At 35.9% G+C, this 25,126-nt stretch overlaps 1 protein-coding gene across 5 annotated transcripts in view; it reads left to right on the top strand.

Moving 5' to 3' along the window:
- The window catches only part of col16a1 (collagen, type XVI, alpha 1), a 101,137-nt gene that overhangs the window by 67,506 nt on the left and 8,505 nt on the right, over nt 1-25,126 (top strand). For 2 of the 5 annotated variants that reach the window (XM_015371546.1, XM_015371543.1), the window contains 24 exons: nt 66-119; nt 434-460; nt 3,436-3,492; nt 3,767-3,811; nt 3,925-3,996; nt 6,601-6,654; nt 14,550-14,600; nt 15,885-16,004; nt 16,235-16,276; nt 16,726-16,797; nt 16,888-16,932; nt 17,571-17,615; nt 20,544-20,597; nt 20,680-20,733; nt 20,856-20,909; nt 20,998-21,042; nt 21,131-21,184; nt 23,043-23,078; nt 23,164-23,226; nt 23,313-23,384; nt 23,460-23,513; nt 23,636-23,680; nt 24,486-24,530; nt 24,699-24,752. In XM_015371546.1, coding sequence (XP_015227032.1) covers nt 66-119; nt 434-460; nt 3,436-3,492; nt 3,767-3,811; nt 3,925-3,996; nt 6,601-6,654; nt 14,550-14,600; nt 15,885-16,004; nt 16,235-16,276; nt 16,726-16,797; nt 16,888-16,932; nt 17,571-17,615; nt 20,544-20,597; nt 20,680-20,733; nt 20,856-20,909; nt 20,998-21,042; nt 21,131-21,184; nt 23,043-23,078; nt 23,164-23,226; nt 23,313-23,384; nt 23,460-23,513; nt 23,636-23,680; nt 24,486-24,530; nt 24,699-24,752 — 1,314 coding nt within the window. The remainder of the gene's footprint in view (nt 1-65; nt 120-433; nt 461-3,435; nt 3,493-3,766; nt 3,812-3,924; nt 3,997-6,600; nt 6,655-14,549; nt 14,601-15,884; nt 16,005-16,234; nt 16,277-16,725; nt 16,798-16,887; nt 16,933-17,570; nt 17,616-20,543; nt 20,598-20,679; nt 20,734-20,855; nt 20,910-20,997; nt 21,043-21,130; nt 21,185-23,042; nt 23,079-23,163; nt 23,227-23,312; nt 23,385-23,459; nt 23,514-23,635; nt 23,681-24,485; nt 24,531-24,698; nt 24,753-25,126) is intronic. The other 3 variants (XM_015371545.1, XM_015371548.1, XM_015371547.1) reach the window with 3 other exon arrangements.

Genomic DNA, 25,126 nt, shown 5'->3' with positions numbered 1-25,126 from the left:
CATGCCATATACATGTTTTTCTTGCCTCCCTATCAAAATATGACTGAATTGCTATTGACGTAAAGGGTAAAGATGGAAACCAGGGAGCTAGAGGGCTTCCAGGGGCGGATGGCAGACCGGTGAGTTATAATCTGTTTTATGTTTTCATTTGGTTTTCATCCTTTCTGTATATTCATTAGAGGTTCAGGGAAGAAGCCAAAGAAAAAAGTTGTTCTTTGTGTGTGCTTCTTTGAAGAGTTTAAGTTTACCCCAAACTTTTTCAGGAATTGTTTCAGGCATTACTGAGGCTTTCTGCCTCAAACCATAGGAAAGGAGAACTCTGCCACCATTTCATCCTTACTCTGTTAACTCCGCTCAACTTGCTTCTAGGTGAAACAAAGCAACAGTAACTTCTGTGTTTCTCAATGTGCATGTGTATCTCATTCTCTTGCAGGGGTCTCATGGAGCCAAAGGGGACAAAGTAAGTTCACTATTTTGTTCAAATGACAAGGACTAGAGGGGTTTCAATAAAAGGGTGTGAAACAGATTGCAATCACAGGAAAAGGCTCAACAGTCTCCAATGACTGGTCGTTTTCACCAGAGGACAAAATCATAGAGAAACAACCGTGAATATGTGGACCCATGGCTACAGACGGAGTAGCAGTAGAGGTGACAAGTGTGCTGCTGTTGGCAGATGAGTCCTTTTGTTGGCCTGAAGAGAGACGCTACATATGAGAATTTTAATTACTGCTTGTATCAGAGCCAGTCCAGTTCAGACTGTTACTATGAGGAAGCATTGGATGAACAAGCAAAGAGGCAGGGCTTTAGGGTGAGGAATAAGGGACTCAAGTGTTCACAAAAGATAATTTAAAAGTTAGAATAAAGTGAAGAAAAACAAAACAGGAGGAAGTATATTTGTTGACCTGATTATTGCAAAGCAAGTGTCAGAAGATTGTCAGGGGAATCTGCGTTTGTTCATATGCCACTCTACAGTGTTGCAAAGCTGCCAATGTGATTCAGCTGTGCTACTGATTAGGGTGAACAATTTAGCCAAAAATCTAAATTGTGATCGTGATTTTATTTTAATTTTCCTTTGCACTAACCCAAAGCTTATTCACCCCAGACTTTTGGTTTTTGAAAGCTTGCTTCATCATAGTCCAAGACTACCAGATTTTATTGTATCCATTGAGTGAAAAAGTATCTTCTTGCATGCATGGATCTGTGTGCAAACTGCAGCCAATGATGTGCCATTTCCTAGTTAAAAAGAACTTACCCAAAATTCAGTTCACACAGATGAACTAGCTCAAATTCAATGCTCAAGTTTTCAAAAATGAACTAAGTTCACAAACCTATAAATGAACCAGTTAAAGTTCATTTGGTAAATCAAGCCACAATCCTACACAATAGAACCTCATATTTAAATTTGAATGTGTGGTCCAAATACATAGAGAGGAGTGGAAAGTATTTGATGCAGTTAAGCTGTAATGTATGTGCAGCCTTTATTTAGCCAAATTACACAGAACTTCAGAAACATACAGGTTCTGCTGAAAAGATCAGTATCAAAAATTCTTTTTCACGTTTCTCATTCAGTTGCAGATATTTCCCAGGATAGCTCTGTTAATTTAACTCGATGTGTCGCTTTAAATTTTCAGAGGACATAGCTGACTTATGGACTTGTTTGTTAAGTCCCGGTGGGCACAGTTTACACAAAAACGTGAGTTTTTCCTGTCCCAGTATTTGTTTGTTAGTTCATAAAACTCGCTCTGCAAGACTGGCATCAGAAATACCAGTAGATGAGTCTGAATCATGCAGAATAGTACTAGCAGTAGACACACTGACATGTCATGTCTGCCGTTATAAGTGCAGTAAAATCTGATGTAATCCAATGGAAAGTGTCATTATCAATTGAAAGCGAATGTGGGCTCTGTGCTGCTCATTGTTTTCAGAGTGAATGTCGCTCTCGTTTACGTGCATTATTTCAAAACGTATCCGTTCATTTCACCATTCACAAAAAAATATGAACATATTTATTGAACGCATTCATGGACAACACTGGCTGCAACTTCTTCTACCTTTTTTTGACAACAAACCCATTGCAAGTGTTTAATCAGCACCTAAAGGGCTGGAGAAATTTAGTGTGTTTCTCGTTAATCATAGTGTGATTAAATATCAGGGCCTCTCTGATTTGAAAATTGTGCTTTGTTAAATTGTGATTATATTGCAAGCACAATTAATTTCAAAACCCTAATACTGATTCATAGCCTTAAGATAATCTAAACTCTTTGGATATGACATAAGCTCCAGTATGACACTTTCTATGCATTTTTAATAAAAATATGTAGATTTTCATCCTCAGCTAGGCCAGATGGCAAGGACATGTGAAGATATTCCCTGGCATAAGCGGCTGCACTTAAAGGCATCATACATAACATATCTTTTTATGATTCAGCTAAATGTTTTAAATTACTTGGAGGCACTCGCATAATGATTTTAGAACATTTACCTTTTTATATAATAGAGTTAAGGGCTCATCAGTTTTGGGAAAAAAAGTATAAGTTAATTTCTAAACAAACTGACTCCATTCACATATTGTACCCCTATGTAAATAATTGACCCTTTATCCCAATAGACATAATATGTAAAAACATTATTTTCATAATCAACGGCCATCGTTAATAGACACGCAAAATAATCTCGAATGCTGAAATCCATTGTAGGATAAATAATATGACAATGATATAGATAGCTAAATTGGAATACAATTCCAATATTTACCATGTTTGTTTGCTTTTTTTCTATCAATTAAAGTGATGGTTAAATTTCAGAGCCTCATAACAAAAATTGTCACAAAACTTACCAACACTAAGGTGATCTTATATTGTGTAACTTTGAAGCTACACTTGGGAAGATTTTAGAAATTTTAGAGATGGGAGATGGTGGAGTCAACAAGTCATCTCTTTACCATGTGATCAATCTGCACAATTAAATTCATTGTGCAGATTTGACTGACCTATTTCAGTGACTTCACATCCCCCACCTCTGGTTGAAATACATTGTATTTAAAAGTAAAAGAGATAACTGTGATCTCTTTAAACCACAGGTGTTTGGTAACTATTGGGTGAGGGTGCACCTAGGATAGGCCAAAGCCCATCACAGGGCAGTGGAAAAACACAGGATAAACAAGCAGGCATGCACATGTTTACAGAAAAACAGGCATCTTGGAGCATCCAATAAAAAAAAAAACAATTTATGTAGAAACAAAACATTTAGTTTGATCAGCTCTAATCTTAACAGTCTTTCAGTATTAGTGTCCAACGAAAAAAACTACAATAGACTTTAGAGAACCTGGAGATAGAATAGATACAGAGATAGAAAAATGTTGTGCAGGGATTTCTTGAAAATCCAGAAATAACTTTATTTGAAGCTTTTTGGTCATTTTATGTAATAATTTTCCAGGGGGAACCAGGAGACTGTAACTGCATCTCATCTGTGTCTACAAGTGTGGGTGGACCTGTGAGTATATGTTTTTAAACACATATGTACTGATTTTTAAAAAAGAACCCTAAAAAGATAAACTAAAGAGAAAGTTCTATACATTATAAGAGCATAGAAAATAGATGACAGAAAACTGATTCTTAACTGTATCTTATAAGGATATGGGTATGGGAAGAAAAAATGCTTTGTTATTACTTTGTGTCTTACTGTGGTTTGGCATTTGTTGACATTTATTTTTAACATCATAAGTTTCACCTTTGCTGCTCTGATTTTGCCTATTCTTGCCTTGAAGGGAGCTCCGGGAACCGTATCAAATGTATGGCAGCCTGGGCCTCAGGTTGGATCTGTCACTAGTAGAAAAAAACTGTTTTGTCTGAGATATTTGACTCCCAACATCTCCTGTTTATGCTTTTATCTTGGTACTATTTGTCGTCTGTTTGTATTTTTTAGGGCCCACCGGGACCTCCTGGCCCTCCGGGCCCTCCTGGACCTCAGGGAGTAACTGGCCTTCAAGGACCTCAGGTAAAATAGAGGGACTGTTGGGTGGTGATTAGGATGTTTCTTATAGTTCAATTCAGGAGTTGCTCTATTTATCTGAATTGAACTATGATTATTGTTCTGATGGAAACTTGTCAAACAATTTCACATTTTCTACATTTCTTTATTTTAGACTCAATAAATTGTTTGTTTTTTTTGCAAAATGCACAAAGTTGTCCCCAACTGAACATCTGCAAGAGCAATACTCTCTTATATGCTTATTGACATCTGCTTTATATATATATATATTTTTTTTTTCTTTTAGCCCTAAACACTACGGACCTCTTTTTTTTTTTTTATAAAGGTTTGCTGTATGTCTTCTTTTTTTTCTTCCACTCATTTAGATTTGCAGTGCTCAACTACTGTATTACCAACAGCATAAAATAGCATACAGTACCTTGCGTTCGGCCCTCTTGAACTTTTCACCTTTTGCTACATTTCAGGCTTCAAACATAAAGATATAACATTTTTCTTTTTTGTGAATAATCAACAAGCAGTGGGACACAATTTATGAAGCAGAACATTTTTTTGTTTGTTTTTTTAACAAATTGAACAAAAAAAATCTGAACTGAACAGTAGGGTGTGCAAGATGAATTGGCTTGTTTACTCTCAGGGCAGGAAACTCTCCAGAAGTTCAGGGAGGATCTCTGAATGATCCAGTGTTGACCGAAATGACTGATGATGATAAGTAGTATCCACCTATGTGTAATCAGTCTCCATATAAATGCACCTGCTCTGTGATAGTCTCTGAGAACTGTTTAAAGCGTTGCAAGCATCATGAAGAACAAGGAACACACCAGGCAAGTCTGAGATACTGTTGTGGAGAAGCTTAAAGCCAGATTTGGATTTAAAAAGTTTAAACATCCCAAGGAGTACTGTGCAAGTGATAACATTGAAATGGAAGGAGTATAAGACCACTGCAAATCTATAAAAACCCGACCGTCCCTCTACACAAATAAGAAGAGTATACAGAATAATCGTCCTAAATGTGATGCCTCTTGGACAAACTTCAGAGATCTACAGCTGATGTGGAAGACTCTGTTCATAAAACAGCAATCAGTTGTATACTGCACAAATCTGGCCTTTATGGAACAAAGCCATTTCTTATAGCCTAGTAAACTAGCCCCACCTACCAGCGGCCTAAATAATTTTTGCCTAGAGGGTCTAGCCTCAATTAATGCTCCAGGCCTTATATCTGGTGGGCCAATCACAACGCAGAGTTGTGATTGGCCCACTTCTCTTTTTTCACTATGATTGTGTCCCGCTTGTTGATTCTTCACAAAATAAATACAATTTTTTTTTTTTTTAAGCCTGAAATATGGTTAAGGTCAAAAAGTTCAAGGGGATGAACATTTTCACAAGGCAGTGAACACCTTAGTTCCACTTTTTCTTCTTTATCAAATTATTTTTAAAAACAAGGAAAGGATAACTTGAGTAAATACAGAAACATTATTTTATATATGATTCCATATTAAGTTTTTGATGTATTGTTCAAGAAATCCTGGCAGGCTGACCACTTTTTGGATGGTATGCCCGTATGTTGTAAATATTAATGCTATGGTGTATAGGAATGGGGATATTGTATTTGAATGGAATTTTCCATGTCAATAAATCCTATCATCATAAAGAATGTCTTCTTCCCAAGTTAAAGTACAAAAAAGCAAAAGCAGATAGAAAAAGTAGAGAATATATTTTTTCACTGAGCATCAATGTGCAACCCTAAGGAGACAGATGTTTGTTATCTCCATTTTGCACATTGAACAAACAGAGAAGCAAATTGACTCCAAACAGAATAAATATAAAAACATCTATTTTAGCTAGAAGCTTTACTTTATCTATTTTCTATCATGAGTAAAAATTTAAAAAGCCTACATTGGCTTTGTTATCGTTCAGTACAGTGTGTAGAATGTTTTTCAAAGTGAGTCTAATATAAAGAAATTTTGGAAAATCTGAAAGGCTTTGAGAACTTTCCAGCATCTCAGCTTGGGCCTTTGGGTACATAGTATAAATATGGCTTTTAAATGCTTTGCTTCTTTAGGTGGTCCATGATATGCATGTAGGATATGGAATGACCATAAACAAAAAGTATGTGTGCAAAAGCTTGAACATAACCAGGTTAAAAAAAAGCAAACCAAGTTAATGAACACACTAACCCATCTGGTGCTTTCAGCTTTAACACAAAGAGGAAGCATCTAAGCAAGCTTTCATAATGTCTGTGGAGACATGAACAGTTATTTGAAGGTCTGGGGAAAAAAAGGATAAGGATTAAAAAATTGTCTAATGCTTGTTTTTGCTTTAAATAAATTTTTCAATTTTGATTTTAATTGAACAGACCTTCAAATAAAGTGAAAATGCTGCAAGAGTCAAAGGTGTAAATAGAGGTAGCAGTTCAAGGGAATTAATTGAAAAGCCATGTCATTCGTTTTGGCATGAGATTTCTTTGGTATCTTTAATAAGATATGGCAGGATGAGGGACTGGTTATTTTGCTTGACCCTGCCCCTTTGACTCTGCCTTAACCACTGGTGGAGATGGGAGTGGCCAACCCTTAATTGGAAACAAACTAGTTCAACATCAGTTCCTTCTTTCAGGGTATCCCTGGAAACGACGGGATACCAGGAAATCCGGGTTTGCCTGGGAAGAGAGTAAGTAATGTTAGTGAAAAAGGATGAGAGGTGGCTCTATAGAGTTGATGTGTTGGGCCTTATGTAAAATTTTGTGAAAACGCATCAGTTGGTCAAGTTTTTTTTCCTGAAATTAAAGTCACCCAAGTCTTCCATGATGACTTTTGTAAGTTTTAAATGCTCTCCTCTAGTTATAAGAGCATGTTCATTGGGTATGGTTATGTTATTTAATAAAAAAACTATATATATAGCGATTTTCCTTAAACACAGGTTGGGACTGAACAGTGTTGGCAGTGGCAGAATTCATCCTGCCTAGATGACCATTCCTTATCTGCCACAGCAACCTGTATTATCACATCAAAGACAACAAAACACCTCCGGCCACATAATCATAAGACTTCACCAAAATAGAAAAGACTTAAAGCAGAATAGCTAATAGCTAAAGGATAAAACAAATTTAATGTTCTTAGTTAATAATAATAATAAATCCAATTTGTACCGCACTTTTCATTAACAAAAATCTCAAAGTGCTACACAGTGCAAATAAAATCAAAGATAAAAATCACATATATATATATATATATATATATATATATATATATATATATATATATATATATAAAACATAAAAGATAACAACATGAAAAGCTTGAGGAAATGGAATGGAACAAAAGATGGACTGGAAACTTAACTAATATTGAAAGGTTAGTGGAGCAGATATTAGAACTTAAAGCTGCTACTGTATGACTTCTTGGTCCTTTGTTATGTAAAACAGATTTTAGGCAGAAGACCTTAGATGGGCTGTTGATAAGCAGGCTTATTGATTCAGGAGATATTTACAGTTATTTACACTAGAAAGTTTCTCTTTTCGCTTGAAGCGTTTCTCATGCTTCTGTGGATAATTCAGCAACTTGCTCTGCTTTCAATTTCTCTTAATATTCTTCTGACAAACTTCTCTTTTAAATAAGAGTTGCATTGCTGTTAATTTAAAAAAGCATTTTCTAGAACCTGCTTAACATTGAAAAACACACTCATAGCTGCAGAGGGGAGGGTTTGGTGTAGTGCCATCTGCAGCACCTTTGAAGGCTCTGAGGAAGCTTAAAGACTGGCAGTATTGTTACCAGTGGAGCAAAAATTGGTTATGCAGCATATGTGGTGCATAGGGGCGCTGAGCTAGAAGGAGTACCAAAGCGGTTGTCAGACAATCATGTCTATTCAGCCATTTCTGCTTGATACAGCTGTTTTTTGCATCTGATGTCATCAATAACAGAAGCAAATCATTAAATATGTGTCTATCTGCTACTTCACCTGCAAACCATCCAGTATATCCTTCTTTTATAAATGTAAGGGAATATTAGCAAAACAGGCCCTCAATACAAATCAAAACTTTAAATACGAAGAGGTAAAGGTGTAAAGACATCTTAAAACTTATATATATATTTTTTATTTCTTCTAACATTTAAAGTTGATTAGATATATTAAGTAACACATGTCAGTCAAAAGGGGCATTGCAAATATTAGCTAAGGCTACCAGTGGTAAATTGACATATTACTGTTACGTTGCCAGTGGAGACTGGGGACCTTCTTTCAAGAGGAAAAGCATCAGATTTTCCCCAATTAGTTAGAAAGATATTGTTTCAAGCTGAGAGTATTTTCTATTCAAGCTTTTCCTTTGTTTTAGTATTGTGAGTTTTTCTGATTGAACTCAAACCTTCATGGTTTTAAGGTCCAGGAGCATTTGCGAGTTGCAACATCTGATTTTAAATTAAGATGCAAATTGTGAAAGAGGTACTCTCTAAATGTTTTCAATAATTAATACAAATGTGAGATTAATGTTTAAAAATGTGGTTTGTCTGATTCAACCCATCTTTGACTAACAGTCAAATATGAAAACTGTTGCATTGTCTCAGGTCTGCAGTAATGATCAGTATTAGAAAAAGATCATAAAATGAGACTTAGGTGTTTATGGTTATTTTTGTTTAACAAGAATAAGAATTGTTTAATAAGATTCTAAAAATAATATAAATATAACTATATATTTATGGTTAATAAGAAAATAAAAAGGGATATTACTGAGCTAATAGGCTTTAATTGCCTACACTCAGCTATAACACTACAGTACAGTTATTGTACAATAATGGTGATCGGATGCAGCGTCGTGTAAGCAAAGCAACTCATAACCAATAAGGATAATATTTTAAATATATTCTTTTACCTTTTATCTGTTTGGCAGCTCAGTTTTTCAAAAACTCTGACTCTCTATTAAATGTCATCAGCTGTGAGGATGGAAAGAAAGAAAGGAAGAAAAGAAAGCATCAGAATCCACAGGGGAAGGGCTGGTATAAAATTAGCTGAAAGTTTATGAACAGCTCAAGTACTGATTTATTTATTTTCTTTATTATTTATAAAGAAAATTGTGCATTTGCAAGAACTGCACTTTTATCCCTATTAATAAATATTGATTAACAGCGTGACCTAACAGAGGAGACTGCAGGCATTGGGTGAGGGAGACAGATATGAGATTGTTGATGGCATCTGCTCTAGAGGAGACCAGTGATGGCATCATGTAGGAATAAATAAACTAGTGAGGTCAGAATAACCGAGATAACAGCCAGAATGGCTCAAATTTCTCCTGACCACCTGTTCACTGTGTCCTTTTGGGAAAATATGTCAAGCAGACAGTAAGTCAATCACCACAGAGGAGAATGTAGAACAGAGAGGTGCAGATTAACAAAGAGAGGAAAAGAGAATAAATGTGTCCAGAAAGTCTTTAAGAAAAATCCTGTATTTTATTAGGTCAATAAATAAATATGATTTGTAATCATAAACATTAATAATTGTTTTGTGGGGATGTAATATTTCTCCATTCCCCTTAAAATTATGTAGTTGTGCCCCTCATTGTTACAAATTGATCTAAAACGTAATCCTGTTCTTTCCTACACTGGTTTCCTGCTCCTTTTGCAATCTCTGGGGTAGAAAACTGCACACATATTGACCATTATTGCTAGATTCTAATCATGAGATTTTCTATGTTCCCACATTTTATTAGGGAGACAGTAGAGGAGGAGGCAGCGGTTTGTCATGCAACCAGATTGTCGCCAGTTTGGACCATTTCCTGGTTGTATCAGGAAGTTTATCTGGCATAAACATTTTGCCAAATCTGTGAGACATCTTGAATCGCTGTGGCAACCCCTAATGTACATAAGGAAAGAATGTATAGGACACAGACAGGCTCCCTCATCTATAGTTCCACCACATTGATTGCTATATCCAGGCAGTATACAGGTAGTGCATTCTGCTGAAGAAAACATGTCTTGTCAAGTTTACATCTGCTACTGATATTTTTTTTTTTTTTACATCTTTATGGTGTGTAACTAACCCTTTTATTGTAATGTTAGACAATAGTTATACCATTTGTTTGGTACAGCTTACATAGAAATATGGATAAAGTTGGCATTTTTTCTAATGCTGTAATCAATCTGGGGAATGTGATCATGTTTCAAGTTTGCAAAATATCATTAAGGCTTTTCGTCAGTGTTTAGCAACTCAGTTTGGGTCATAATGACCTGAAGGCAACAGGAGAGGAGGGTTTTTTTCCCATTTCAAAATTATTAAAGTACGTAGTTCATTGCATATTCACTGCATCACTGAAAACAAAATATCTAAGGGTGTATTTATGGCATTAAGAAATGAGGAGAGTATTCCTTTAGTTTCATAAAAAAATTAAATTCGTCATTGTGGTTTTTAATAGTAATTATCAAAATTAAATGCTGTTGATAACATTGTGTTTACTCATGTTAATGGATTTTCAAGTATCAATGCATTAACTTATTAATACAACAACAACAAAAAGTTATTCCTTACCGTATTCCAGATTTTACTACTTTTCTTTCTATTTCTTTTACTTCAAGTTTTCATCTGAGAAATGGCTGGAAAACAATATAATAAAATGCCTTTGAATTCTTGCTCTTAGATTAAAGGCTGTAAGGCAGAATAACAAGATCATCATCATGGAATCTAGCTGAAATTACTACTGTAAAGGTGAATGTAATCAGGCATAGTTAACATTTACTTAACATTATAAAATGTGGTGTAAATTGGAGGATTTCAAAGTATGAGAATCATTTTACAGTGATCCCCAGTCTTCATCTTAGGGACAAGGGGAGAGTTTCCCTTCAGGAGAGACAAGGGAACCTAGTACAATAGTAAAGAGAACGAAAAGTGATATACATTTAAATTCACTAGATATTAACATTTTCAGTAATTAAAATTACACATTAAAATACACTTTGTCCACAATAATAGTAATTTGCAGCCACACATAAAACAGGCATGCAAACGTTCAAGGAAATAACATGTGTGTGTCGTGCTCTATCTAACTTAAGAAGTTAGTATACACTTGATTACATATGCTAATGCCCTTATTGAAATTTTTCTTTCAAACACCACTCCTATTACCTCCTTTTATACCCTAAGCAAGATTATTATTTTTATTTTCACGGAGCAGCTCTGCACTGAGGAAGCTAACAAACTAATTTTACATCTAAAGAGCACACACCTCCAAGATATCTGAAAGTTATCCATTTACAGAGTTTAACAAAAAGAAGGGCATATAATTACAAAGGTCCTTCCTTTGAAGGAGTCTACTAATGCACAAGTCCTTGTTCTAGCCAGAGTAATGGTCAACAGTGTGTGGTATGAAATAGTTGTCCGGGCTAATGGGTTCAGTTTGAACAAAGTCAAATGGAGTTGTAATGACTGATAACAGCCCAGGTTCTATTGACAGACTCTCAGGGGAAAGGGTCTCTATTTTTCTGATCTTGGGTGTGTGAATAAACAGTTTTTTCTTTTTTGTAGAGATAGTTGAGATGTATGTTTTGAGTGCACAATGCCCATTAATAGCAGAACTGACATCTTCATGTCCATTTTAGAATTTATCTATCATGTATTTATGTTTGTACATACCTTCAACTGGAAAGGCTATACTGTACTTCCGCAGTAGATAAAATTGCTTCTACCATGGCTCCTGGGGATGGGGGGTATTGCGGATGGCTTCATGACTGGATTAACAGAATCTGGCTTCCACTTACTTTTTATTGAAGATATTTCAATAAAAAGCAAAACAAAATAATCTCTTAAAATGTCTAAGAGGGATTTGGTTGATTTAATGCAAATTTTAATTTCTGTGACTTTTTATTTTTATTTTATTTTTGTATGGAGAATTCTGTAGTACTAAGGGGAATAAAAAAATGGTTGACAATTTGTTTCCAGGTTATGTGGAATCAGCCCTGATGATACTAATTGATAAATGAAGTAGTTACCAGAGAGTTTCTATAGGTTCCAAACTGTCATCCAATTTTTAATAGACCACCATTAGGTTACATTTCTTAAAACCTTTAATATGAGTGATTTTTCAACATTGTTCAAAATTAGAGTACTCCCTTAAAGGTAAAGGGGAGGATTTTTTTTTTTTAAAAGAACCACTCTCTAGACTTAAAAGAAAAAATGCAGATGCACAACCATGTACCTGCTCCCGAGAGGGTAAGCCTATTAAACATGTGTGAGAGCATCCATGAGCCCATTTTTCCTCGTTTTCCTAGCAGTTATGTGAAATTGATTTCTCCAAATAGCATCCCAAACTTTACCTTTCCACTAGAAACTTTGCCACTCACGCTTCAGCGGGAAGCCCAACCTGTGCTTTCAGTGTACATGATCACTTGAAAGAATCTCCTAAAAACACTCTGGTTTTGTTTCTCTCTTCTGAGAGCTTTCTATTCTTCTAGTACACTTCGTAGACACTTTTTCTCTTACAACCCTCAACACATACAGTAGCAGCCATTTAGAATTGCCTTTATCAGTCAAACGCCAGCCAAATGGCAGCCCTCCTCCCTGCAACTCAACCGAATCCCCTCCAACTTCCAGCCACTGGGATGACTCCATCCTTCTCCTGGGCATGCATGTCTGACTCAGCCCTTTCACTGAATTACAGGGTCTGACCAGGAGATGATGCTTCTCTTTAGATCTAATGATAGAAAGAATATTTTAGTACAAAGATTGATGTTTAAAAAGAATTGTAGGAGACCAGCCAAGAGCCCATCAAGGAAAGTGGGGCAATTTTGAATGGCTACTACTGTACAGTGAGGAAAGTATTTGAATAAGTGTAAGTATTTGAACACCCTACTATTTTCCAAGTTCTCCCACATAGAAAACTGTCATTGTAGTTGCATGTCCACTGTTAGAGACATAATCTAAAAAAAAATAAATCCAAAAATTTAATGTCATACTGTCTGTTTTTTAACTATTTATTTGTATGATACAGCTATTATAAATAGGTATTTGAACACCTGTCTATCATCTACTGTAAAATTCTGACCCTAAAAGACCCGTTAGTCTGCCTTCAAAATGTCCACCTTAACTCCTGGTGAATCACTTATTTTAATGATCCACCAAGAAAAGGAACATCCTCCACTATACCTTTCAGTCACAAAAGTTCCTATGATCTCATAAAGAACCATTGTTCTCAGAGTGATTACAATTTTTTTACCTAGTTGCAGCATATATGACATAAACTGCAACACTGAAAGCACCAAGTCTGTCCTGGACAAATCTCTTAGCTAAAATGTTATCATTTTTCATCCCTGTTTTCTTTGTCATCACAGGTTGACTTCATCAATTTGCTAGGAAAATGCTTCTTTTATTCAGGTTTTCTGATGAAAATCATTTGTGGCAAATATGCATAGATTAGACTATTCCTCCAGCAAGTTGCAAACATTACACAGAGTTTAGATAAAGATGTGATGGTTTGCTATTGTATAAATGGGTACGGATGGTATTGGGGAAAATAATTAAATGTCTCTGTTAATTCATGGCAGGAGGGCTGCTGTCAGAGAGGCCTGTTTCCTCTGATGAACACAATGTGCTAATTTTAACTGTGTGCTGTTTTGGCAGGTTGGATGTGAGTAATTTTGATAAACCAGATGGTTGTCAATCAGATTGCAAATGTGGGGAATTGCAGTAAATTTTTAATCTGGAGAGCAAAACATCACTCATAAAAGAGTGTGTATGAGAGAGAAAGACGTGTATGCAGTTCACCTTTAATTAACGTTTGTAGAGAATGAAGAGAAATATGCTTTCTGTGTTTCCTTTTTAGTATACTTAATGTGGGTAATTGTTTTATTTGGCTGTTATATTGAAGCCTTGGCAAAAAGAAGCAGACTTCCTACTATCTAAATTATATTACTGATTTGTCAAAACAACAATATTACTGCCATATTAAATAAGTAAAACTTTGAAAGAATACTTTTGTTTTTGTTGATTTCAGTAATGGTTAAAGCTACAGTGTGTAATAATTACAGGGATATACAGTCAGAAATGTAATATATTATACATAACTATGTTATTTATCATCATCTACGAGCTCAGCCTCTTAACCTTAATATTTGCGTTGCCTTAGAATTCGTTATTTATAATTACATAGGAGCGGGTCTCGCAGCCATGGAGGCAGACATCTTTGCGCTACGGCAGCGCAGAGCCATCAAACTAGCGATTGTTTGATCGGCCATCACGCTCGAAAGTAACTACGGCAAGTTGAGAGAGATGAACTGAGACAGTACTGAACAATAGATGGCAGTATTATGCCTGAGAATACTATCTGTAAAATTATCTATGTAAACAAACCTCATCACTTGAGAAGGTAGGTGATGCGACATCGTGGAAGACATTTTGTCCCGTAACGCTCGCCGTACTGTTGGGGGGGAGAAGCGGTGGGGGGGAGATGTTCATGTTGCTGCGGTCTGCAGTCTGGACGTTAGATGTCGCTGAAAATTACACACTGTAGCTTTAACTAATTATTTCCTTTAATACTGCTTTATGAAATGAAAAATTGAGTTTAATTGCTATTTTGTTCCCACATGTAGTTCTATGGACCACAGGATCTACCTCAAGATTCCACAGCAGGAACTGAAGATGTAAGTAAAAAAAAATTATTAAACGTGGCCTGCAAAAGGATAGTCACTTATACTGTATATTTTATCGTATACAGACTACGAAAGCAAAAAAAATCTAAACTAGAAATTGTATTTAATCAAATGGTTAATAAATGTACATCTGCAAGTCTGTATCCTCTAGATCAGGCATCCCCAAACTCGGTCCTCAAGGTCCCCTGTCCTGCAGGCTTTAGAGGTGTCTCTGCTTCAGCACAGCTGGTTATAATGATTGCAGTAGACCAAAAGCCTGTTAATCAGCTTTCAATTAAAATCAGCTGTGCTGGAGCAAGGAAACCTCTAAAACCTGCAGGACAGGGGGCCTTGAGGACCGAGTTTGGGGATGCCTGATCTAGATTCACAATACACTGCATAAATCATATTTTTCACACATATATGTGTGCTAACTTTGATGTTTATGAACCATACAGTGTACTTCCTTCTCTGTTCCTCAGTCAGTTATCTCACAACTATTAAACTGGCCTCATTTCACATCCCGCTAAACCCTACACAGATGTCACCTTAAATGCATGGACAATTCTAGACAGGGGCCGGCAGGATCCAGTGCCCTGGTAGAACTGGTCCTGGCCCCCTATTAAAGTCCCTGTATTTAAGACACAAAAAAAAGATAAATTCATGATTAATTAGTAAATATATGCACTGGCACAGCAATAAGAATTGACATTTAGTTTTAATTCTTGCAGTTTTATATTGAGGATAATGTAAAAATTTGAGTGTTGCATGTTTAGCTTTAAGCATATTGAGAATTCACAATATGAATTCAATTCTGCTTTATCTGAGGTTTCCATGCAGCAAATGGCTCTTTGGTTTGATTAATATTTTGAAATATGAACTATAGGACTTTGGTCTAGAACTACCATTTCTTAAATGTTTTTTTTTTTTCCTATGAGGTTCTCTACTTTCATTCACTATTCCATTATTATGGGCTAATAAAACTGTGTTTGGTTCTTTAACAATTACCTTATATGGTTTACCCTCCTGACTGTCTTTTGGACTGTTTTCTTCACGACTACTGTATGTAGAACATAAAAGACAGAAGTTTCAGCTATAACCATTCAAAATATCAGAACTTAATAGATTCATTTTATTCATTTGTCTTTAATTAATTTTTATGTGCGTTTCATCTTTTAAATAAGAGTAGTCATAATAGCTTTCTCACCTATTAAGGACTTCTAAGGAATCCTAGCTGTCCATGAGCATCTCTTTGTGTATGTTGAAGTAAACTTTATTTCTATGCGTGCAACACAGGAGGACTGTGTAGAGGGCTGTTCAAAGGGGTTGCCAGGGGTTCCAGGCATGGCTGGTGCCAAGGGTGAAAAAGGAGACCAGGGCAAGCCTGGTACAACAGTCTCGGACAGCTGTGACAAGGTGAGACTTAGTATGAGGGGTTTTCTTTTAGCAATGTTTTCAGCTTCATGGCATCGTTCTCCATACTCGGAATTATATGCAGTGTTTCCAGTCCTAAAGTCACTACTGTGATAAATGCAAAATGACAGTCCATCATTTTGTATTGTGTTCAAGCATGCTTGGCTTGTTGTGATCTACTCTCTGTGTGATTGTAAGGCAGTGCTCTAATAACTTCTCTTGTCTATCCATAGTGTTTGGAGAGACTGCAGAGGACACAAGCGACTGAGGCAACGGTTTGTTTGAAATTTCTGCCGTATAAAGGATTCATATTCACCACATGTATGAAAAAAATGCATCCCAAAAGTATGCATTTCTCTCAAACATTTTCATAATTTTATACACAGTCGGAAGCTTATTTGAATTTTAATCTGATTAAATGATAGACCAACGAAAAGTTGTTGACGGTGCGAATTTAGGTTAAGGGTTGCACTGTTTTTATTGGTTATATAAAGTATAGGAAGATTTAATATAAATACACAACAATCTTTTCATATTTCTGTAAACTAATGACCAGATCTTTCCATCTCTAAATTATGGAATAATCTATGTGAATATCTGTCATAAAATATAGTTCAGACCTGCAATGTGATAAAATGTCAAAAAAGTGTAAAGGAGATGAAGACTATGCAAGGCAGTGCTTCTTTGTGTGAAATCCGTGCACTGTCATTTCATTTCCCTACAGGGTGATCGATCCTGCATTGGAGCACCTGGAATGCCAGGGATGCCTGGAACACCGGGAATAAAAGGAGACGCTGTAAGTACTGTATGCCACTTGTACACATGTCCTCTTCTGGGCAGGTTTTTTTAAGGTTTTATTGAAATATTTGATTTTCTTCCATATTAGGGTTTACCAGGGGGAAGAGGCCCACCAGGACCACCAGGAATCATGGTAAGGACTTTCTTCATTTGCAGTGAATGTTCATTTAAAACAGAGAGATCTGAACTATTTGTATGCCTTTTGTTCAACAGAAACTTTTCCTTGGAGAATTTCCGCTCATAAATCTTATGTGCCGGATGATGCTTTTATTAATATTCTTACGCGGTTTGACTAACTTAGCATTCTGTGAAATTTATGACAGGAGGAAAAAAGTTAAAACTGAAAAGTTTAGAGTGCTTTGCAGTCATGTATTATTTTTGGCAGAACTTTTGTGAGAGGGGGAAAAAAAGGATTCATTTCTTTGTTATCATCGTTTTAGAACACCACCTCTGGGTTTTTGTCTCAAAGCCCAGATTTGAAGTGACTTGATACAAATGAAGTATTTGCCTCCTGCTTCCTGTGTGGTCATAGAGCCCCCTGCTGGCAAAGAGAAGAAAAAGATCCTTGTCTCGAAACTAATATCCCCTTAAATGTTAATTCACAGAGCACAATCTGGCCCTGTATTGTGTTACTAAATGCTGAGCGGTTTAAGGGATAAATAGATACCTGCTTTAATTAACGTTTAAAGCTTGTTTTGTTCTGTGTTTATCCTTTAGTTCAGCTTGTCACAGGTGTTTGAAAATGTTGCTGTCATTGCTTTCTGTCCATAGGGACCCCCTGGTTTCCCAGGTCCTCAGGGCCCATCTGGCTTACCTGTAAGTCTTGCTTATCCTTTCACACTTTAATTAGTTCTCTCAGTCCAAGAAAAAGAGAAAAAAAGTCCTTAGAGAAGTACAAATAAAAATATGTGACAGACTTATATTCCTTAAATCATCCTACCTCATTATGTGTTTTTTTTTCATACTGTTTTACTGTTGTTTTTAAGGTTAAAAGGGAAAACAAAGAAGCTGTCAATCAAAATATGCATAGAGCAAAGGTGTTCTAAGCTAAGGAATGCAATGAAAGAGGAAAACAAATATAAAAAGTAAACTTCATTTATTTATTTTTTTAGATAAACACTGCTTTATAAAACACTAAACACTGCATTTTTCCTTATTAAAACCTACTTTTTTCTGAACACAATTAGGTAAGTGCAAAAATCCCTACAATGTCCCCAACAATGCCCATGGCCAAAAGTTTTGTTGACACAAGATTTGTTTTTTTTTTTTAATTTTTAAGGTTCTTTTGGTTTTTTTGTTGAAAATTTTTGCCACCTTTGGAATTTTTACCGGTTTGTTCTTAGGTTCCTTGAATTTTTTTTTTAATTACCGGAAAAAAAATCTAATTTTAAAACGCTCTTATATCTTTGACATCTTGAAACTATTGTACTAAAACTGGGTGCTTTTATTGAAATTGCTACTATTGTAAATATAATGAGTAGTGATTGGATGTTTTATTGTTTGAATAAAATGATTTTTAATGGTAGCTTTCACCTCTTTCTTTCAAAACAAATGTTTTTTTTGTTTTTTTTCCCCAATCTTCCAAATAATCAGAAAGATGACCCATAATGCCTCTTAATGCCACTCCTCCTCTGTTCATCTTTGTGTTTCTTGCAAAATTTCCACCTCTTCATTAAAGTTATTTGTAAAATGCAACCAACATTTTGTTCCTCTTTGAATTTATATCCCCATTTTATTCTCTCCTGCTTTAATTTTGTTTCCTTTCAACAAACGTTTACTACTCTGATAGCATTTGTGATTGATTATACAGATACAGCTATTACGGTAATAGTAATCATTAAATAATAATAATTTTATTCAAATTTAAATCAATCAGAAGGCATATGATATATTATACATTATGAGACCTAAATAACTAAGAATTATTATAATAATTAATAATAACTAATAATTATTCTCTTAAGTAAAATCCCTAACAATTTGTTAAATTACAAAAAAAACATTCATTGATAATGAAATATTTTTGTGGTAAGATGGAAATAAATCATCTTTCATTCTCAGGTATTAAACGTCCTTTTTTTCTTTACACTTTTGCAGTTTAAAGTGGCTAATTACCCAGTACCCTCTAAACGCCTGCTCCCTTATGTGTAGATCAATGCACTCTGCACCTTTTCACAATAGTGAGCGAGCGCCACACTGGTGACATTGGGATTTAGTCTTTCACTATTCAGGAGAGATGTTCCTGGACTTTGCTGGACACTGTTTGGCATCATGAAGTTTTCTTTATTGCACCTGAGCTTCTTTAAAATGTCTCGTTGATTTTGAGAACTGTTTCTGTTTTCAAATGGTCCATTGTCAATTGGAGCATTGCTGCCATTTTGGTGTAGAGCAATGATAGCTGCCTGCTTCCAGGAGTGTGATTCAACTGTTTAAAATAGTGTGTAAAAGTCCTGCCTAGAGAGCCTCTCTCTTCAGCCCTTCCTATTTGTGCTGATTTATTGTTTGAAGAGAATGGAAGTGCCAAATGCTGGAACCATGTGATTGCTGAATAAAATCCATTTGCAGTGTAGTCATACTTCAAAGCAGGTATTAAATTCTACCGGATGCTGTTGTGCACAGGGTTATTCTTCTAAAAATGTTAAAATGTAAAACTTCTAAAATATAAGAAAACTGTCTGTATCATTAATATTTTAAATGTTTAAATGTAAATATTTAATGGGTAGACATAACCATACAGCTAATTTACAGCAGTTTCTCCCTTTTCTTTTAAATGAAAATGCCACGAAGTCTAGTTTCATCTCCTCATCTGTCTTTGCTTACAGTCTTTAGGCTGTTGCCAGGCAACAGCTCACACCTCCATGTGCATATCAGTATTTAAACCCAAATGTTGTTCAGAATTCTTTTACTGCACTATGACTGATAACTTTTAATACAGCTTTTCTGCATATGCACATTCTTGTTAAGATTATGGGTTGTTGGTGTGTGTGTGTGAGAGAGAGAGAGAGAGAGAATGTTAAAAAAAAAATGCTGGGCTGCTGCATTTAAATCTACAAATGAAAATATGAGTTCAAAGTATCAGCAATATTTGAGGATACAGAACGGTTTACTACAGAAAAACAGTTTTATCAGCAGGTATCACTACCCTGCTGCTTCACAGAGTTCAAGAGCCAAAAAAAAAAACTCTTTGCCACTTCCTTTTTTTTATTTCCACTACATAGATAGACTCTCAAACTGTTAAAAGGCCTACCCTTAAACCTTAGTCTTTCTGTTGCCTTTTTTTTTCAACATCAGCTTTCTTTTTGCATCACTTTCACAAGGCAAGACTTATGCAGTGCTGTTAACACATTATGTTACCTGAGGTGTGACAGGTTTGCACTGATTGAGTTTCATGAGATAATAATTTAGATAGATGTTGAGACTTTCACTGACTTCAGTAGACGACAGTACTTGTACTCTAATATTGTCTAACAATACATTATGGTCTTCTTAAAAGCAACTGGATTAATATTGGAAGGAAAAGCAAACAAGACTATTTTTTTTTTACTTTATTCTTTTTAGCATAATCTGTAATTTTCTGAAACTTCACAACTATTGAACAGATTTATATTGGTGTATCATCCCCTTATAGGATACATTAAATTGTTTCTGTTTGTAACAAGGGAAATAAAATATAACATTTATAATTTTACAAGTCCCCATAACTCTTCGTTGTTGGTAATCCGTCCCCGCTGCCATCATCCTCAGGGTCAGCATGGTGAGCGAGGATCGTCCGGCCTCCCAGGAATGAAGGGCGAGCAGGTAGATACCTGACATGAAATGATAGCATACAGTAAAAATAATTGGTTTCTCTATTTGATTGATCGTATGATCTTTCCTTCAGGGCCCTCCAGGGACGCCTGGTTATCCTGGAACTATGGGGCCACCGGGGCTGCCTGTAAGTTACCATCTCATTATTAAAGAACTGACAGCATTCTGTCAATTTTTTAGAAAGGTCCAAGTGACACAAGGTCCCACAGTGATTCACTGTTCTTTTTTTGTATGTGTGTATTTTGTCAGGGACTGAAGGGTGATCGTGGAAGCCCAGGAATATCTGGTCAGAAAGGAGAATCAGTGAGTTTTTGCACCATCACTGTGATGATTATTTACCTTAAGCTCATGTTGGAGCATATTGTCTAAAACATTTTATTTTATTTTGTAGGGTCCTCCTGGTAGCCCTGGATATCAAGGACAGGCTGGCACTCCAGTCAGTTTTTCATCTTAAATGAATCATATGTTTTTTTTGTTTAGAGTATCTGTATGATAAAGAGGATGTTACTGTTTAATGTGTGCAGGGCATTAAAGGAGACACAGGACCAGCAGGGCCTATTGGTTCCAAAGGTGATCAGGTATGTTTGCAGATGCATGCAAATTAGTCTACACACCTGGGAAACAAAAAAGCACATTCAGATTTTGTGAATCATACATTAAGTTTTTGAAATATACACCTTTTATTCTTAGTACATTAAGATTCCAATGTTCTAAGGTAGCTGTAGAGAAAGCTGAAGCAGTTTTTATACATTTTTAGACTCTGATTTCTGTTTCTTTGGGTATGAATATGACAAAATATAGAGGGCCCTCTATTATTGCTTCTCTTGAATAAGTGCATAGCACCAAAGTTAGGCAGCTGTTTGTTTATCCCTATAAATCAGGAAACGGCTACAGGAAATCTAGTTCTCCAAAAGTTTCCTAAATCTATTGTGGGATCTCTGATTTAGACATTTGAAACAGCTGAAAAGGACAAAAAAGGCTTTATAGAAACTCAAATTTATGGGTCTTTGGTACAGTATACTAAATTACCAGCAGTAATGTCTGACCCCTCTAAATCATTGAATGTAGCTATTCCAATCACCTCGTTCATCCTAGATATAAAAAAAAAACTAAATCCATTCAGAAATATAATACTAAATATTCCATTAACAATGGAAAAAATTCTTTTTTTATGAAAGGCATCTCAGAGGGATAATTCTGCCACAAGTAAATACTTAAATGATTAACAGACAATATCTATAGAACTTCAAACTTTGTTGATCTTCTGATAATTTCATGATAATTTCTAAGATGCCTTCATGATTCAGGTCCAGCGCCATTAACACATATTAACAACTCGAGTGCAGAATGATGGATGCAGGGATTAAAGGCATGTCACTCTACAGTGGTGGAGATTTGTTTTAGAATAAGGATTCAGGACTCTACATAGGTGTAGAGGTCCAGGTTATAAGTCCAGGTTTGCAAAAACTAAAGTCTGGTTCAAAGGTAATCAGATTGTGGTATGGGACTTTTTTACTGGGTCTTGGCTCTTGGTTCTTGTAAACATATCTCTTAATTTACATCCTGGAGAAGCTTTTTGTTGGAACAGTATTGAGGTGCTCTTTATTTAACAAATGAAATGTATATAAAGACATGACCAAGGAAGTTTGGTTGAAAAATAAAATTACGGATGCACTGATCCAGCTTTTTTCCAATCCACCATGATACCTGGGCTGAGCTCATTCTCAATATCAGATACCGTTAGATACTGTTAGATGAATAAACCATATATCATAAGATGTCAGTGAAGGGTTTAGCCTTGACATAAACACTATTAAAAGGTGAAAAATTAACACAACACTTCATTATAAATTAGGAGCAAAAACTAAAAAATAGCAGTTCCGTATAAAGTTCATCGGACAAGATCTCCAGTATCCAATTTCTGATCTAGGTAGTCGGTTTTGGAGCCAATATTAATCCAGATATTGCATTCAGTGCATTTCTAAAAAAAAAAAAAATCTCTGGCTCTCCTGAAATCCTGTCCTCAACTTTTGGGATAAATGAAAGTGGAGACTGACAACAAGCTTTTCTCTATTAATGCAGTGTCTGAGATCATCAGTGCATTTGTAAACCATGTGGAAGTCTATTGAGAATACAGAAAAGCTGAAACTGTAGTAAGGGCATTACTGATTCCACTTACCATTCTCTTAACATGAATTATTTCTTAACATGTTTCAGTGCTGAGGATAATTCTTAAATACTACTGTAAATGTACTACCGTAAAAAGTTTACATTTATTTAAAGCTTGTGCATCTGTACTAAGGGTGCAAATAATTCTTTTGACATCTGTACATACCACACATGATCTTTCTAGAAATCATTTTTATTGTTGTTAACAGAAAATAATAAATTAAATGCTAAGATTTTTTTTTCATTGTTTATTTTTTCATATTTAAGGGTTTCCAAGGACAACCAGGTTTTCCAGGACCACCAGTATGTAGAGTCTTTACCTAATCTTTTGCACCTTTTTTCTTATCTAAATGTTAGTAGGACATTTCAATATTTGATGTAACCATAGGGTCCTCCTGGTCCTGCTGGCAAGTCTGGCAGAGAAGGCCAACCTGGGCTTAAAGGAGAAAAGGTAAGTAGAGATAAGGCAATTTACCATGTTTACCTCTCTTGCAATAAAGATTATGATATGGATAAATAAACACTATATTTCCAAAGGGTAATGATGGTTCTCCAGGTTCCCAAGGACCCACTGGGCCACCAGGCTCACCTGGATCTCCAGGGCTGATGGTAAATATTATGAATTTATTTGATCTGCAATGTAGCTGTTTGGTACTATAACTGATGTATATGCAATTTTGAAAGGGTCCTCCTGGTATTGAAGGAATAGATGGAAAAGATGGCAAACCAGGACTGCGGGTAAGTAGCACCATTTTATCACAAAATCAGATAAATCTCATGGAGATAATCCTACTGCAAAACCTGTATGAAGTAGTTTATCTTCTGAGACAGACTGTGGTCTTTTTTATTATCATTATCAGGGAGACACAGGTCCTCCGGGCCCAGCGGGACCTCGAGGAATCCCAGTGAGTATCACCTGCATGCATCATACACCTCAACTGTTTCTGCAGATTTCCTTTTTCTTTTTCTTCTCTTTTTAAATAAGGTATGCATTCATCCATTTGTTGATATGTTTAATGGCTATTATTTTACATTTTCAGTTTATCAAGTAAAATATTATTATTGAAGAACTGACCACCCCTTCAATAACTTCACCTTTTCTAAGGCAGAGCTACAATACACAATGTGTGTAATTGTTTTTTGTTTTTGTTTTTTGTGATGGATCAACACAGAGTAGAACACAGGTGTAAATGAAAAGGGGGTTGATACATGTTTTCCAGACTTTGGAGGAGTAGAAGTCATTTTGAAGAAAAGAAAATGAGAACAATTTCTAGTTTGCCACAAGCGATGTGTTAGAGGAACAACAATTGTGGGGGAAAGAAATGTTTGGGACGGATGAGACAAAATTTGACATTTTTTGGACTGCAAGAAACATGATGTTTGTGGCAGAAACCGACACTGCACATCAGTTAACGACGGTAATGTTTACTTGCAAGTGTTTACAAATGCATTACATGGTTTTGCATTTGAAGCTCCCTGGGCTGCTGCTTGACATGCTGACCCAGGAGAAGGGAAAACATAATCCACAAACAGTTGCCTCTTTTCTTTAACAATTTTTTATTTATATATCTCCTTTTTCCTCTCTGCATTTTGGTTTATTTTCTACACAAGTCTAAGAGTTTCAAACAAAGTTTCCCCCTTTTTTAACAGCCCCAAATACCTTTTGTTCTTGTAGTGCACTGACTTATTGTCATCAACATTTCTTCTCAGGGATTCAAAGGGAAAACAGGACACGCTGGCTTTCCAGGACAGAAGGTCAGACAGCAAATCCATTGCTTTATCATCACACCCCGTCTCTCTGCTTATGTAGTCATGGTTACAGCCTGTTTCTTGTACATGATTCTTGATTATGATGATAGTAGCTTTACTGCTACCCCTGTTGTGCCTTTACTGAAAATGTAAAAATGTTTCACAACCCAAAAGGGAGATGCTGGACCTGCAGGCCCACAAGGACCACCCGGCAGGCAAGGACATGATGTGAGTATTATTGCTGCTCATCACTACCCCGTTAACCTAAATTTCAATAAGCGTAGTTCCAGTGAAAGGTTAATTTATGCTTGTCGAAGGGGTGTTCCTATCAATTTGGGGCTTTAACTTTTGTTTGGATTATTTGTTTCTTGAACAGATTTCACAAAACAAGAATTAGGTGCAGTCTAAATCTGTAGCATATTTACGCTGATCCACAGAATAAAAACAATACAAATAGGTCTAAAACTATACATCCTCTGCTAATTCACTACTAAGTTTTGGTTCCTAGCAGTGGAACCACACTGGTGGCCGTAAACATGGATGTGACTCAGTTCATCTGCGTTTCTGGGTGTGGCAGTGGTGCAGGGATAGAGCTCACAACC

This window comes from Cyprinodon variegatus, unplaced genomic scaffold (genome assembly GCF_000732505.1).
Source record: "Cyprinodon variegatus isolate N-32 unplaced genomic scaffold, C_variegatus-1.0 Scaffold60, whole genome shotgun sequence".
NCBI lineage: Eukaryota > Metazoa > Chordata > Actinopteri > Cyprinodontiformes > Cyprinodontidae > Cyprinodon > Cyprinodon variegatus.
This window is presented reverse-complemented; position numbering and strand designations above follow the sequence as displayed.